This window comes from Podarcis liolepis (genome assembly GCF_965112155.1).
Source record: "Podarcis liolepis genome assembly, chromosome: 17".
Classification (NCBI taxonomy): domain Eukaryota; kingdom Metazoa; phylum Chordata; class Lepidosauria; order Squamata; family Lacertidae; genus Podarcis; species Podarcis liolepis.
In genome coordinates this window covers 34,966,078-34,983,229 of record NC_139571.1, presented here as the reverse complement: position 1 = coordinate 34,983,229, position 17,152 = coordinate 34,966,078, and the positions used below count along the sequence as shown (strand labels likewise).

General features: G+C 44.9%; 1 protein-coding gene across 5 annotated transcripts in view; it reads left to right on the top strand.

Annotated features, from left to right (window-relative positions):
- The window catches only part of LOC310696196 (ephrin type-B receptor 5), a 157,018-nt gene that overhangs the window by 137,936 nt on the left and 1,930 nt on the right, over positions 1-17,152 (top strand). For all 5 annotated transcript variants that reach the window (XM_083481395.1, XM_083481393.1, XM_083481392.1 and 2 more), the window contains 10 exons: positions 3,394-3,518; positions 4,687-4,849; positions 5,728-5,842; positions 7,182-7,237; positions 7,342-7,461; positions 8,869-9,116; positions 12,614-12,829; positions 14,329-14,478; positions 14,602-14,795; positions 16,828-16,983. In XM_083481395.1, the coding sequence (XP_083337521.1) occupies positions 3,394-3,518; positions 4,687-4,849; positions 5,728-5,842; positions 7,182-7,237; positions 7,342-7,461; positions 8,869-9,116; positions 12,614-12,829; positions 14,329-14,478; positions 14,602-14,795; positions 16,828-16,983 (1,543 nt within the window). The remainder of the gene's footprint in view (positions 1-3,393; positions 3,519-4,686; positions 4,850-5,727; positions 5,843-7,181; positions 7,238-7,341; positions 7,462-8,868; positions 9,117-12,613; positions 12,830-14,328; positions 14,479-14,601; positions 14,796-16,827; positions 16,984-17,152) is intronic.

Below are 17,152 nucleotides of genomic sequence, written 5' to 3'. Positions count from 1 at the left end.
GCCCCCATTGATCGCTGGCAGAATTTTGTGGAAGATGCAGTGAGAACACAGGAAGGTTATATAACTGGATTATTTTTTTTCTTCCCTGATTCTATCTTGGGCATCTTCAGTTTCCATCAATATGGAAATTTCCATAAATATTGGAGCTGGTGAAGCAGTTGTTTTTTAAGATGTGTTCCAGGGAATCCTGTGGTTCTTTGTAAAGTTTTATCTTTTCTTGAAAGGAAGTTTGCCTGCATGGGTGTGCTGGATAGATTCCAGGGCAAACTCTACATCAACAGAGAGCAGCAGCAAGGCCCAGTATGCTAGGCTTTCATTGTGCATGGATCAAAAGGGTTCTGCAGAGCTTTCCTGATCACCCTCTGAAATGTGCACAGTGTGTTTGTGGCACAGATAAGTTCCTGAAAGTTTGTTAGATGCTCCTGAGGGGCTGAGAGTGTAGTCCTTCCGCATTTATATGCCCAGTACAACCTTTCTTAACTACAGTGGTGCCCCGCAAGACGAATGCCTCGGAAGACGAAAAACTCGGAAGACGAAAGAGTTTTTCGTTTTTTGAGTTGCTTCGCAAGACGAATTTCCCTATGGGCTTGCTTTGCAAGACGAAAACGTCTTGCAAGTTTGTTTCCTTTTTCTTAAAACCGCTTGAAGAGGTGCAGTTGCAACTTGACCGTGCTTCGCAAGACGAAAAATTCGCAAGACGAAAAAACTAGCAGAACGAATTAATTTCGTCTTGCGAGGCACCGCTGTACAAGTAGTGGATACTGCAGAGGTTTGGCACGATGAAGATCAAATCCAGATGTGTTTTGTAGTGTATTGGTTGTTCGGTGCTGTAGGTCCGCATTCAGACCTGTGTGGCACCCAGTATTTATAGTTAGGTTTCTTGCATTTGCCTTTTTCTTAGCACAGTGGTACCTTGGTTCCCGAATGGCTTAGTTGTCAAACAAATCGGCTCCCAAACACCGCAAACCCAGAAGTAAGTGTTCCGGTTTGCAAATGTTTTTCGGAAGCCGAACATCCAACGTGGCTTCCGATTGAGTGCAGGAAGATCCTGCAGCCAATCAGAAGCTGCACCTTGGTTTTTGAACAGTTTTGGGAGTCAAATGGACTCCCAGAGCAGATTAATTTTGAGAACCAAGGTACAGTGGTACCTCGAGTTAAGTACTTAATTCGTTCCAGAGGTCCGTACTTAACCTGAAACTGTTCTTAACCTGAAGCACCACTTTAGCTAATGGGGCCTCCTGCTGCTGCCGCGCTGCCAGAGCAGGATTTCTGTTCTTATCCTGAAGCAAAGTTCTTAACCTGAAGCACTATTTCTGGGTTAGCAGAGTCTGTAACCTGAAGCGTATGTAACCTGAAGTGTATGTAACCCGAGGTACCAGTGTACCACTGTATGCTTGTTCTTAAGTATTTCTGCTACCATCCCCAGACTCTCCCACTAAGTATTGGTTTGGGGAATGCTGACAAGTTTCTCAGAGAAACTCGTGTTGTTTGGAGCCAACAGTAGAAAGTAACATTGTTTCTCTGCTTGCAACGATAGCCAATGTAAAAACAAAAACAAGAGGCATTGCGAAAAATCCCAGCTGCATAATTGGTGACCTAAACACATAGGACCAGAAGGTCCTGCCTGGATTAGACCAGGATTGAGAGATTTCCACTAATGGGTGGAAGAGTCTCTGAAAATTTATCTCCTGTTCTGTTCATTTCTTCAGGCAGATGCTGGGATGCCCTCTCCTCTGCCAGTCTGACCAGGTCATTAAAATGCATTCACCTCCTTCAGTATGCAGCAACCAACGCTTCTCAGGCTTCCACCAGCTCTGAATCATTTCCTTTCTGAGCTGTCTGTCAGAAACATTTAGGTTTCGCAGACTCCCTGGGGGGGGGGGGACCAGCCAATGTCTGAAGGAAGACCCCTGTGGAGTGTGAAAGCTAGTCAGACAGGAACAAATAGCAGAAAATAGTAAATATATAACATGAGGAAATGATACATGGAAATATTGGCAGAGGGCCCAGATATTTTGTGTTAATTTATTACATTCATAATTCACTTAAAAAGGTAAAGGGCCCCCGGACCATTAGGTCCAGTCGTGACCAACTCTGGGGTTGCGGCGCTCATCTCGCTTTATTGACCAAGGGAGCCGGCGTACAGCTTCCGGGTCATGTGGCCAGCATGACTAAACCGCTTCTGGCGAACCAGAGCAGCGCACGGAAACGCCGTTTACCTTCCCGCCAGAGCGGTACCTATTTATCTACTTGCACTTTGATGTGCTTTTGAACTGCTAGGTTGGCAGGAGCAGGGACCGAGCAATGGGAGCTTACCCTGTCATGGGGATTTGAACTGCCGACCTTCTGATCGGCAAGTCCTAGGCTATGTGGTTTAACCCACAGCGCCACCCGTTTATTCAACTTATTCAACTGCAAATTGGTGAAGGTAGTGGATAAGGCACTGAACTCAGCTTCTAGCCCTCCTCTGGACATTAAAGATCCATGAATAAACCTGTGTCCACTGCTGCCTCTCAGCCTAATCTATCTAACAGGGTTGTGGTATGGGTGGGGTTGAGGAACAAGTCAGGTATGCTAGGCTGAGCTCCTTGGAGAAACGTTGGAATACACAAATGATAGGTAGACTTTAGAGGTCTTTTTAGTAAGACTGCTCACCTTCAGGGGTGGGAGTGTTGTGGACGGGCGGTGGGGGGTTGACGCTCCCTCTGTGCAATCCCTAGCCATATCACCAATCCATGCTGGCGGGGGGGGGGCTGCGGGTAATTTAAACCGTGGTGCGGTTAGACATTGGATAACCCTTTGTTTAATAGAGGGGAGGTTGTAGCCTCCACCTGCCCCTCCTCAATAAGGGTATCCTGTTAAAGGGATCCAGGGGTGTGGATACTGTCCAAAGCATGGGCATGGGCCATGTCGCTACCCCAACGGGAACCTCTCGGGGTGCCCCTATTTCATGTAAGTCATAGAGCTCCCCCTTCTGGTGGTTTATCCTTAGTTTGATGCCTGCAGACAGGTGGGAGTCAAGATATAGCCTGGTTTCACCCAGTGCCTAAGCCAAACATCTCACATTTGTAACCAATAGAGGTGTGGCCTGTTTTAGCCCATAATCCAAAATACTTGTGTTGGCATGATTATTTATCAATGGGAACTACAGGGCACGGGGCCTTGGCACGCTGTTAATCAAAAACATTGAAACAAACTAGTGAGTAGATTCAGAACACAAATAGTCAGCCATTGCAAAACAGACCGCTGACATGAATTTTGTATCTCCACGTAGTTTGTGATCAAACTGTTAACAGCAACCAAGTTTGAAAAGCAAGCACGTAGTTTTTTCCTCCTGTTCCCCTTCCCTAATATTTCCCTCTCTCATCTTGACTCCCCCCTCTCTTGTTGCAGTCCCATCTGCTGTTCCCATGATGCACCAGGTGAGTCGTACGACGAGTAGCATCACTTTGTCCTGGCCGCAACCAGACCAACCAAACGGGATCATCTTGGATTATCAGCTGCGTTATTTTGACAAGGTAAGTTGACGTGGGGAACCTGTTTTCGTAGTTGTGAGAGAGGTTGAAAATCACTGCAGCCAGGGAGAGTAATGGTTGCAGCCTGGCAAGAAGAGGCAAATGAAACAGTAAGATAGTGAAAAGAGGCCTGAGTTAAAACTAGGAACTGGATTTCGTGTTTCACTACAAGTTTTTCCTTGCCTCTGCATGCCTGCACTATAAATTTAAACAAAACTGATGGTCATGACTTTCCATCAGTAAGCTTCTTCAGATGGTAGAGAGCGTTACATATCTCCCGACTAAATTCTCAACGCTCTTTCAAAGCTATCATTTTGTACTAGGGTTCCTTGAGAGATTCGAAACAGGTTTAGGTTTGTAGTGTCAATCTGCTCTAGCTTTTCTTCTCCTGCTGGGCCAGATGGTGAGCTTGCCACCTTTTTTGTCTAAGGGACCTTGTTCCTATGGTATCAGAGTGGGTTGGGAACTGCGGCCACATGGCTTTGTCGTAAGCCATGGGGGAAATGAAACAATCAAATCCACCACAACCAAGCAGGGCTGCGTGAGATCCCGAAAGTGATTAGAGTCAAGCAATCACCTTCCAGATTTATAAAACAAAAATTATAGCCAGACGGTTTTTTTTTTTTAAAGAGGCACATGATTCTTATTTCATTTTGTTGCAGAAACATTCCTCTTTCGGCAAGTCTGTCGGGGCACATGATTTAGTTAGCATTCGTTTTAGATGGTTTATTTTTATCTACGTTCATAATTTTGGTTTTATGTAGCTTTGTTTTTAAGTGGTTTGTGCATTTTAGTCATGTTTCATATATAACGGAATTTGAAGCTGCTTGGATATTTTACTTTATTTTTTGAGCAAGTGGTTTATGCATTTTCCAAACTAACAGATAAATGTCTGTATTTGGAATTTCGCTACGGCATCCTTCTTTTCTTCTATTATACAAATCATTTCTCTGTTTTCTCCTTTGGCCTCTTCTGTTATTTAGGTCAGGAGAGAAGAGTAGCAGCAGAGGCACTTGAGAAATCCAGAGACTAGATCAGGGCGTTGGGGGTATGTGTGTTTATCTCAGCCGTGTAGGGAAGCAACTGGTGAGCCTAGGAGGGAGCATTGCTGAGGAGGAGGAAGTGGAATTGTGTTTTGTCAGCTTCTCACGACTTGATTGTTGATTCCTAGTCAGAAGACGAGGACAACTCATTCACCATAACCAGTGAGACTAATATGGCCACCATTGCCAATCTCAGCCCAGGGAAGATATATGCCTTCCAGGTTCGAGCTCGGACAGCAGTGGGCTACGGGCCATACAGTGGAAAGATGTATTTCCAGACTCTGGTAGGAAGTAAGTGACGCACTTTTGTGAACTTTCAAACTTAGAATCCCCCCCCCCCGCCTCTTGAACTTCCCTCGTGCTCAGACGCAGCTGCACAATCTGATCTCTCTTTATTACCTTCCTGCTCATGCATCATAAACTTTTACAACACTCACAGGCTAGCACATGCCTTGAGCTTGACCTGCAAGCCGTTATGGCCCTACTAGGTATGAAGAGGCTAGTGGGCTGTCCTTTGTGGGCATAGTCGCCTCAGATCCTGAGAACACAGCACAGCCAAGGAACCTTTTGTCCTACCATCCCAGGGGTGCTCCCTGTTACAGTATCAGTCACAGATCCAAATGCTCTGGGTTGCAGCCCCAGAAGCTCCTTGCCTGACAAGATGCTAGGAGGGTGTGTACACATGCAAAGGTTTCACTGGGAGGTTGGGATGAGAAGATAACTTTGGAGGGTGGGAGGGGTCCCCAAGGAGGAGGAATGGCACCTTAAAATGATGGACTATTCAGAGCTAGCAGGCCTAACCAGCAGAATAAGAAAACACAAAGACCAAGTTTATAAAGAGGCATAGAATTTTTTTTGTGAAATATCTGGAAAATAATTGTGAACAAGTGAAAACGCTAGCAGGATTAAGGTAAATTCAGCAGTGTAAAGTAAGTTGAGGTAATATGAAAAGGGAGGGAGAATTTAAATGGTTGAAGTACAATATGCAGCATTATTGGGAAAATTAAAAGAACCGTGGAAGGGAGAAGAAGGGAAGTTGATGAATGTATTGTTTTATTGGTGAACACTTAATTGTGGAAAATGTATATGTATATCATTCATAAAATGAAAATTTTAATAAAATTATATATTTTTAAAGGGAGAGAAAATAACTTTGTCCCTTTTGACAGGTGAGCGCTCCGAGATGGTGCAAGATCGATTGCCGCTTATTGTGGGTTCGGCACTTGGTGGCCTGGCCTTCCTGGTAATTGCGGCCATTGCCATCCTTGCCATTGTCTTCAAAAGGTGAGTCTCCTGTCCCTGCCCTGCCTCAGAGTGTACCAGCTCCTCATGCCAAGGAGAGCCAAGAGTTCTCCAATGAAGACTCCCTGTCTCCTATCTGTGAATGTCACACAAAGGGGAGCCAAGTCAGAGGGCTGGAGTTACCAATCTTTTTCTGCCCCAGACTCAGACCCAATTATAACTGGATAGATAGGTAAAACAGGGAGAAATGAGGGAGCCCTGGCTTAAGGGGTGCTCAGATTTTGGCAGCGTATTTAAAGGGATCCTATGGTTCGAACTAAAGGCACCTAAAAGAGAATTGCTGGCAGGTTGGGCAAGCTGAGAGAGCAGAGGCAAACAGCTCTGGATAGTCTTTCGCCCTGACTAAAATGGAAGCTAGTTGATTTCCCCTGTTCTGGTCCCCAAGCCCCTGATCCGCATAGTAACTCCAGAGACTTCCTATGCCCCAACCAGGTACATTTACCAACTGCAAAATCATGGGTTTTGGAATGCACAGGGCTCTGCCCAGTGCATTGAGAATTATGCCCAACCCAAACCCCCAATGATTTTAAGAATGTCGCAATTGAAGGGTCACTGAAAAAAATTAATTTTAGGCTGCTGTATACAGCCTGTTACAAGGATGTTCAGATGTAATGGGAGACATGACACTGAGCACCACACCTGCAAAAGGCCTAAATGAAAAGTGAACCTCAGAAGGAGCCCTGGGTTAATTTTGGTTATCAAGATGCATTCCCAGTGGGACTGGCAACAACTCTTTTGCTTTCTGAAGATGTTTTCACCCAGAACTCCTGGATCAAGCCAGTGTTCAACAATAGTTATCAAAGCTAGCTCCCAACATCACACCTTTATACCAGGTGACTCCATAGGTTAGTTATAGAGTCATAGAATCAGAATTGTAGAGTTGGAAGGGATTCCGAGGGTCATCTAGTTCAACAATTCAGGAACCTCAGTTAAAGCATCCGTGACAGATGGCCATCCAACCTCCTCTTGAAAAGGAGAGCCGTCACCTTCTGAGGGAGACATGTGCACTGTTGAACAGCTCTTGCTGTCAGAAAGTTCTTCCCGATGTGTTATTGTATCCTGACCCTATTATGAATCTATTCCATTGAGTGGCCTCTCAAGGTCTGCTGTTACCAGAAAAAGGAGAAGAAATGCCCCTCTCTCCCCAATGCCATGTACAGTTTTCTACAATCTTTAGTCTGAAAGGAAGCTCCACTGAATTCTTCTCAGTAGACATGCCCTGTCCCTGTTTCATTTTGGTTGCCCATTTATGTCCTTTCTCCTAACTCCACTTGAGGTGATGAGGAGGTTGCCCTTCTTGAACCTTCCCTTTCCTCCACAGTAAGAGACGAGAGACTCCCTACACAGACCGCTTGCAGCAGTACATCACCACACGGGGTAAGCGATGGCATAGGAGCTCAGCTCTCTTTTAATAATAGCCTCTTCTTTTTTGGGAGGAGCGTCTTTGTGACTGACTCTGGAGCTTCCCTTCTTCCTCACAGGTCTTGGGGTCAAGTATTACATTGACCCATCCACCTATGAAGATCCCAACGAAGCAATTCGGGAATTTGCCAAGGAAATTGATGTGTCTTTTGTCAAGATCGAGGAGGTCATTGGATCAGGTAATGAAGGAACTATTTTGCTTCTCATCTGCCACATCACATTTCAGTCCTTTTTTGCAGAGTGCTTGATCTGCCCCAAGCACCATTTGGGCCGCAGTCCTCTATCCACTTCTCTCGGGGTAAGCCCTGTTGAGCACAATGCTCTATAAATCTTTGATTTCTCTAACTTAGTTCTTGGACTGGTGTTCAGATCTTGCTCCATTTGATTAGGGTCTATTCAAGTGCACTTTGGGCCTCTCGTTGATCAATTTTTGCTCTAGACCAGTGGTTCCCAATTAGCCAAGTACTACTGAGGACCCTGTTTTTCAAAAGCCAACCCATGAAAATGTTGATATCTCTGTAGTAGTTTTTGTTGTGTGAACGGTGCCACCATAGTCTCTGCCATGTCTCAGCACAAAACCAAGATGTGCATATTCTGGGCCGTGCCCCTGCACACGTCACATGATCCACGTGAGAGCACGGGACTGCAAACTTTTTTGGAGGGGGCACTGCAGTCACACGCAAGACGCACGTCTGACCTCAGTCTCATGCATATTTGGGTGATGTGCTGTCGCGTGAGATCAAGGCCCCTCTAACTGGGATGTCCCAAACAGTTGCCAGGTATGTGCCATGGGATTCCCTGGGTGGGTTACATGGACCACCAATTGGGAACCACTGCTCTAGAGCTTTCTTTAAGAGCCCTTCACTAGAGCTTCATTTCTGCATCTTCACCTTGCGGACCTCATCTTGGGTTTGGGAGGGATTAGAGAGGGGTGAATTCTAGGAATATTACCAGGTTCCCTAACACTTTACCTTTAAGTCAACAAGAAGGGATGCAGCAGCGCCTTCTCTCACCCATATTCCTCCACCAGTCCTCTTGCCTGCTCTCCTCCCTTGTCCACAGCGAGGCAAGATTGAACCCCATTCACACATGCACATCTAACTGTGATGCAATCCCATGCCATTGCAGAAGGTGTATGATCCCCAGATCCGTGTAGGCAGGGCTAGTTGTAGGGGAAGAAAGGTGGGCTATTGTGCTCATGTCCTGCTTGTGGACTTCCCATGGGCTTCTGGCTGGCTGTTGTGAAAACAGAATGCTGGACCCTTTCATGCAGCAGGGCTCCTCTTCTATTCTTACAACTGCTTAGCTGGCCTCTGATCTTAACCTACCTCACAAAAGGTTGGTTGTGAGGATAACGGCGGAGAGGATTGTGTACTCTTGCCCTGAGCTTCTAGGAGGAAGGGTGGGCTAAAAACACAATAGCCTTTGTAAATAAAAAACCAGCAATAAATAAGGGTGCTAGGTGTCTTGAGACATCTAGGGGACAGCAGTGCTTTGCCCTGTGTCGGCGCCTCCTGATGTCAACTGGAGAACGTGGTTGCTCCTCTGTCTGATGTGGTGTCTTCTCCGTCCCTTACCCCTGGCAGGAGAGTTTGGAGAGGTCTGCTTTGGGCGCCTGAAGCCTCCAGGGAAACGAGAATACACAGTGGCTATTAAGACCCTGAAGGCAGGCTACACCGATGAGCAGCGCCGGGAATTCCTCAGCGAAGCCAGCATCATGGGACAGTTTGAGCACCCGAACGTCATCCGTCTGGAGGGTGTCGTCACCAAGAGCCGCCCTGTCATGATTGTCACGGAGTTCATGGAGAACGGCTCTCTGGATTCCTTCCTCCGGGTATTGCAAACTCAGCTTCCCCACCCCTCTCTTGCCCTTGTCATCTTACATGCCCGTTCACCTCCTCTGTGTCCTCCTTATCTCAAGGCCAGATCACTGGAGGTGCTGCCAGAAGACTGGGGCAAGTGACTACTGCATTGTAGTTGAATGGACCAGTCAACACACATAGAATCATAGAATCATAGAGTTGGAAGAGACCACAAGGGCCATCGAGTCCAACCCCCTGTCCAACACCAGATAGACAAACGTAGGGATTGGGGTCAGAACGTTATTCAAAGTCTCAACCACCTCATATGACAGGAGGGACTTGCAGAGCTCCCTTAACACCAGGAGGGACTAGTCAAGGGGTTCACTCACGTGAAGGAGCTACACACAAAGCCCTGTCACACCACAGCTAAATGATGGTGAGGCACAGCCTCACAAACCCGTCAACATATTTATTTAGCATGCTTGTGTGCAGCATTATTATTATTATTATTATTATTATTATTATTATTTGCTTTATCTTGCCCTGGGCAACCCAAAGCGACTTACAGCCAAAGTCTCCCCTTAGAATCTGAATCTCCCCTTAGATTTATTGCCAAAGTACGGAATTAAAGGCCACTCTGTAAGAGTACAGTTTCCTTTGAAATTTAGATATAAACAAATCTAAAACTGGAAAATTAAACCTTGGCAGCATGTTTGTTTGTTTGTTTAATTGATTCTGTTTATGAATCAAAGTTATGTTCATTTTTAGATGATAAATTCCGTGCTAGGAAATGTTCGGTTTACTCCGTTCATGCTGCAAAACTATACACACTTCTCTGGGAGTAAGCCCCATTGAACTCGGTGATGTTTACTTGTAAGTAGACATGCACAGGAATGCACTTAAATATGCTTCAGTATTCTGAATTAATATGACAATAATGTAAATCAAACAACTGATCCAAAGAAGTAATCACACACAGGTATTCAAGTAGTGCATTAAAACATCTGTGCACTGCTGTTTTCAGAGTTATATTAGAAATCATATAAACTAAAGGAAAATGTATACATTTCAATGGCCAAAAATAGATTATATGGCTTGAGAACCTGCAGAAATCTAATAAGAGTCTTTCAAGCTCTAGGATTAAATATCCTAGGCTCATCTTTATGAAGGCCACATAATCAGTATGACTAGGAAGGATGAATCAGTTTGTTACTGGTCTCTGTCACTTCAATGTGTTTGTTCTTTTTTGTCCCTTATCCACATTAATCTGTTTAAAACACACACACAAATGAAAATTCACATTAAGAGATATGTATGTAAATACATGTTTTAAAACGAATACGAATCTCTAAGTATATTTTCTCTCAAAAAACATTTCGAAATTATTTTCCCCCTGGTGGGGGTGGGGTACGGTTTGAGCTGTGAACATTTGGGAAGTGCTAAGGCCAGTAGGTCACTAAATTCTAATCCACACATTAATCCAGTAGGGGCCGGTCAGATCAGTTCATCTTTGCAATTGACAAATGCTGAATTGAGGCATTCCTGACAGAGAAATATTTTACGTTCTGTGTCTGAATTCCTTTCTTAAGCAGTGCAGTGCTATGCATATTTACTCTGAAGTAAACTCCACTTCCAATCACGATTAACTTACTCCCTAGTAAGTATGTTCAGGATTTCAGCCGAGTGGCATTACCTTGAACCTGCTATTGGAAGAACAGGCACACAAAGAACCCAATGCTTTCTAAAATCTATAGCTGTGATGTTTAGCTTTTGTGTGAGAATCCACCACTGGATCACAACTTAACCTAAAGTGGGAACCTAACCTATAGCAGCACAGCCACTATAGAAGTTTACATTTAAAAAAATGAAGTGGGTTCAGGATTCAGCTAAGTTGCTTGCGTTTCACTTGCGCAATGGGACTTTTCCTGCCCCCTTTCACCCCCCCCCCATACCTTAATCCTCTAAATCTGCTCTGAAGGGCTGAGTTGGGGGGACGACCCAGAACAGGTTAATGGGGTGTGCAAAGGGGGAGGAGTAGAGAAGCAAAAAGTCCCATTGCACAAGCCGACCTCATTCTGTGCAGGCATACCCCACTGAGCCACACTATGTTGAATTCCATCCTTGGTTCTCAAATAGATGTTTGCTTTAAATCCCAGGCTAAAAGGCACATTATCAAGGAGTCTCTCTTCAGCTCCATGAGGTTTCCCTGCATCCGTGAATAAACCTCTAACTCGGATAGCTTTAGCTTGAAGGAGCGTGTCCATAACCCATCTAAAATTATCTCTCCTCCCTTGAAGGAATGCACACTGAATGCATTTAAGCAATTAGCAAAGATGGTTGCAATGAACTGAAAATCTTGATTTAATATATTCTTTAAAAAACGTTGGCGAGAAGGTATTGAGGCTGAATGAAACTTTTACAGGTTTTTGAAGATAATGGTGTGTGTTTTTGGACTCCAGAATTTAGAAATATCACCTACAGTTAGAACCAACTTTATAAAATTGTGATTTTATGCCAGATCAATTCAGCTGGCAATTCCACTTCAGCCAGGAGCTTTATTTACTTTTAAATGCTTAATAACTCCAGCCCTTCATCTGATACTGGATTTTCTAATCAGGTATTATGTTCACAGGTCAAGTCTGTATATTTATGCTGGGGTTTTTTAAAGCAACAACAGCAATGTCATACTGAATTTTGTGTAGTTATTGTTAGAAATCCCTCAAGTAATGAGCAGTTTATTGTTGTGTAGTTAACTGATTCCCATTCCCCCCTCTTTATTTGAAGGTATTAATTTCTTCAGATGACCTTGCTTTAATAACATCTCTAAAAGCTTATAACTTTTTTATTTGCCTTTCCAAAAACATTGCCGTCCTTGAAGCTCTGTCCTTTCATCCCTTCTCATTTCCTATAAACCGACTCTCTTCCGAGCCTCCTCCAAATATTTACAATTCCTGGCGCTTCCATGTTGTTTGCATTTATTTTCTAACATTTCTGTTTCTTCAGCAATAAAACATTAGACCCGGTTCTCACTGTGGTGGGGGAACAGAGGCCGGGTTGTACCACATCAGATTGGAGGTGAGGGTTCAGGGTGGGGGGTGTTACACGATTGAATGCTTTTCCTCTCAAAAATAATTACTCCCTGTAGAAAACTTAATGGTGAAGATATGCAAGAACCCTTCTCCTTGGTGCATTCATTTTGTTTGGAGGAGCATTCAGTCTTTTGAGCTCCCCATCCCCGTAGTCTGAAGTGGTAAAGCCCAAGCAAATGGCTCATTTGGCTTTCTTGTTTCGCTTCATAAGAATAGCCTCTTAGGGCTTTCCCTATCTTAGAGATCATTGCACTACTAGCTCTGCTTTGATGACATGGGGGGGAAACCAAAACCCTGAGGTCACCACTCCGTGTCATAGTATTCAATCACGGCGGCCATCTTTTCCTCCCACCAATGGTCTTCCGTTGGGTCAGGGGATAGGAGGAGTCTCTTGTTAGTCTTCCACTCAGACCCTTCTCTCTTTTATGTGCCGTCCGCAGCAAAAGGAAGGGCAGTTCAGCGTTCTGCAGCTCGTGGGCATGCTACGCGGCATAGCAGCTGGCATGCGCTACCTTTCCGACATGAATTACGTGCACCGGGATTTGGCGGCTCGCAATATCCTGGTCAACAGCAACCTGGTTTGCAAGGTGTCGGACTTTGGCTTGTCAAGGTTCTTGGAGGATGATGCTTCAAACCCAACATACACGGGAGCCTTGGTGAGTTCGCGCTCAGGAAAAGGGCTTGTTCGCCACCCTTCCATATTCAGGCGGACAGGTCCTATAGGAACCAGTTTGTGTTTTGTCAAGGTCAGTTTTGCCGTCAAACTTCCATCTAAAGTGAAATGCAAGCCAATTTTTTAGGGGGTGGGATGTCCCCAGACCAGGCAACTTCAAGGAAAACTTAGGTTATTGGCAGATTTACTGTAACTAGCACTGGGTAGCCAAGTAAGCTGACACACACACACGCATTTCATTCTTTTAAAAAAGCGAAACTCACTCAAATGATTGGATCGACAGGTGTCATGTGTACTAGCCATTAGGTGCCCCTTCCAGTCACAACATAATTGGAGTCGGGGAAGGAACTGGCTGTTCTTTGTTCCACCTGCAACCATACCAGAAACCTGCAGTGCCATCTTTTTCAGAGCTCACCTTGGGGCTGAAAGAAATGGCTTTTGTTTTGAGAGGTGGGGAAAACACTATAAAATAGCTTGTGGCACTTTTCGAATGCAGAAACTGCAGTTGGTGCAGAATGTGTGGCACGATTGCTGACAGATCCTGTCAGCATATTACACCTGTACTCAAAACTCTGCATAGGCTCCCAATTTGTTACTGGGCCAGTTTCAAGGTTTTAATACTGATATATAAAGCGCTTAATACCTTGGAGCCAGTTTACTTAAGCCTTGGAGATGCCTTGCCTAATATGTGCCTACTGCACATATTATACAAATGTGATATAATGTTTGTTCCACATTTGTGAAGACAGAACCTTTTAGTGTGACAGAACCTATACTCTGTAAATCTGTCTATTGGCAGTAGCCAGGCAATCTTACTGCTATTATTTTTAGAAGACATCTGAAGACAGCCCTGTATTGGGAAGTTTTTAATGTTTGGTGTTTTATTATGGTTTTATATGTGTTGGAAGCCACGCAGAGTGGCTGGGGCAACCCAGCCAGATGGGTGGGGTATTATTATTATTATTATTATTATTATTATTATGCTTTAGACGCCTACCGAAAACTTTTCCCCGCAAGCCTGCCTAGACTTATAATTTAGTTATTTATAGTTGCTTTAAAAGCTTTTCGTGATTTGTATCTGTTTTTTATCCTGTTTGGCAGTTTTATCGAAGGTTTTTAACATATTGAGCACTAAAATATTTTATGAAAAGATAATAAAACGCAGTATCAAAAATGAAGAATAATAAAGAGGAAAAAAATATAAAATAGAATACTTATGATCCTTACGAAATACAGTTCTTCAATAATTATTTTATGTATATTTGATTCTAACAGTTTTGTGGGTTTTGCTGCGTTTTATCAATTTATGTTCACCACTTAGAAATATTTATAGACTACTTAATCAGAAAACTCTCTAAATAAGCAAATAGATAAAGTAGCATATTTTCCGCCAAATGTCAAGGCTGAATGTGCCTTAAACACACTTGTTTTGAGTTGATAAATATTCCCTGCTTACTCATTTTCTTCCTCGTCCTCCTCTAGGGCGGCAAGATCCCCATTCGCTGGACAGCCCCAGAGGCCATCCAGTATCGCAAATTCACATCCTCAAGCGACGTCTGGAGCTACGGCATTGTGATGTGGGAGGTCATGTCCTATGGCGAAAGGCCCTATTGGGACATGTCCAATCAGGATGTAAGTCCTAACATGGAGCAGACGCTGCCTTCCATCTACTCATGGTGTTGCTGGTGGGAGACCTTCATCCATGCCACAGTGGGACTATCTATATCCTGACCTACATGTCTTGATGCATTGCAGGTCATCAATGCTATTGACCAGGACTATCGCCTGCCCCCTCCCCCAGACTGCCCCACTGTCTTGCACCTCCTGATGCTGGACTGCTGGCAGAAGGAACGGGTCCAGAGGCCCAAATTTGAGCAGATCGTCAGCGCCCTAGACAAGATGATCCGCAAGCCGTCTGCCCTCAAAGCTACTGGCACAGGAAACAGCAGGTGAGACGGGCTCACATGGGATGGGAGTAGACTCTGGAGTACGATCCGCAAGCAGAAGGGAGGGAGGGAAGAGCTGCAATTCAAAACTGGGAAGCGACTGATATTTATTTGATGGGTTGACCTGGAATCTGGTGCCTCCCGCAGACAAAAATATTTTTTCATCAAGAAACCCAGAAAACACACACACGTTATGTTCGAAATGTATCGCAGAAGCTCACTTTGCATAGTGATTTGCGACAGCAAAAGTTCCGTTTTCAGATGCTTTACAGTGCCTGGGTTAGCACAGGAAAAGAAGTCCTTTAACATTTGAGCTTGGGTGATAAGTAGAGTTTTGAGTGTACATCACAGCAATGAGGGAGAGGAGGATGGTAATCATAGACTCATAGAATTGCAGAGTTAGAAAGGACGTAAGGATCATCTAGTTCAATTCCCGACAATTATGCAGCTATCCCACACAGGGATCGAACCTGCAACCTTGGTGTTATCAGCACCACACTCTTAACTAACTGAGCTATCTAGGCATGACACTCCTTGGCTCATGGAGGACCCAAGAATGTCTCCAGTATTTGAGCCTTCACAGGGCACAGTGTATTCTCTCCCAAATGTATCCTGATAGCTCCAAAAGAAGCCGATGCAAAATAACCATAACACTTAGCTCTTTTACATAGTACTTTCCCCAGGCATGGAGTACACATCATAGTACAACAACCCTGGCATGTAGGTCTGTGTTGTTATCCCTATACTGAAGATTGAAGGGCTGAAGTTAAGGTAGAAGAATAGTTTGCCTAAGGCCTCGGGTCATAATGGAGGTGAGATTTGAACCAGCGTAGGGGTGCCAACTTGAATAAAATCTTGGGGGGCCCAGGTAGGTCGATCACAATATGTGCCACATGCGCACCATTTGAGTGGCAATGCCCATCAACTTTGGAGGGCCCGGTCCCCTCTAATATTTTATTAGGCAGGGGGGCTGAAGGGACCCCAGCCCCTAGGAATTGGCTGCTATAAACCAGGGATTTTCCGATCCAGAGTTCACACTCTCAGCCACCCCACACTATAGCAGGTCTGTTATTGTCAAAAAGATACTGTGCTTCTTTAGTGGAACAGCAGCATGCAGACTCCCTGGGTCCCTGATTGGGATGCTAAGCAAGGAGAGTCCCTGCACTGAGCATGGTGTGGCTGAATGGGGCAGATCCCAGCAGGTGAAGAAGGGTGAAGGTGCTGAAGGAGCAAGCAAAATGGGCAAAGGAAGAAAGGCTTTTCTCTTGGGGGAAAGTTGGGGAGAGTTCTCAGCATGAGCTGGCAAGGATGTGTTTGGAAGCTGCTGTGTTCCCATCTGCCTTTCCCAGCTACACAAAGCCAGATGCTTGGTGTCCCGAGGGAAAGATTCAGCCCGGATTAGATGGCCCCACATCTATGGAAGGAAATGCATCCTGTTAGCATGGAGGGATTTTCCCATGGGTATAACAAGGTTTCATCCTTCGCAGGAGAAGAGGGCCTACTTCTGCAGAGTTTTATTTTTTTAAAAAAAAACAAAAACTGATCCAGTGCTGGAAGAGGCCTTTACTTACAGCTCACACTCTACGAGGAGGAAAAGCAGAAAATGCTGTGCCTTGAAAACTGAGTGGGGAGCCTTCAGGCTATGTGGTTTTCGTTCCTTTGAGTACCAAATCCACATGTTATGCAGCAGTCGCATTTCCTGCAGATGCACCTGTATGTTATTGGTAATTTTTGCAATAAATATGCAAAGTTGGAAACAGAAGGCACCAAAACCATCAGTGCAGTCCTAAACATGTTTATTCAGAAAAAAGAGTTCCACTGAGTTCTGTGGAGCTTCTTCCCAGCTCAATGGATATGATTGCAGCTTTGGTGGAGGGGCACTGCAGGGCTGTAGTCAACAGTGCCCCCCTTTGCACATCCATTGCATGTTTGAGGATTCATAGCCTTCTCCTTAAACATCCCAAATGGCTGCCTTTCAGTATATGACTATCGATATTTTCTTGTGCCCATTTTGAATGTATTTTCTTCTTCGTAGACCGTCCCAGCACCTGCTGAGCAACTCACCCCCAGACTTCCCCTCACTTACGAATGCCCACGAGTGGTTGGATGCCATTAAAATGGGTCGCTACAAGGAGAACTTTGACCAGGCCGGCCTGACCACATTCGATGTCATCTCACGCATGACTCTAGAGTAAGAGCCACATCTCCTCTTGAGCGGCAGCAAACCTGGGAGTTGTACCCAACTAAATCTTTGCAAGTGCAGAAGGACTTCTGCAAGCAGAAAGGAGTGTCTCCCTTTCTCTCCTTCCTCTGTGTGCCGGGGGGGGGAGTATCTCCCAACCCAACCCCCAAGCACACTT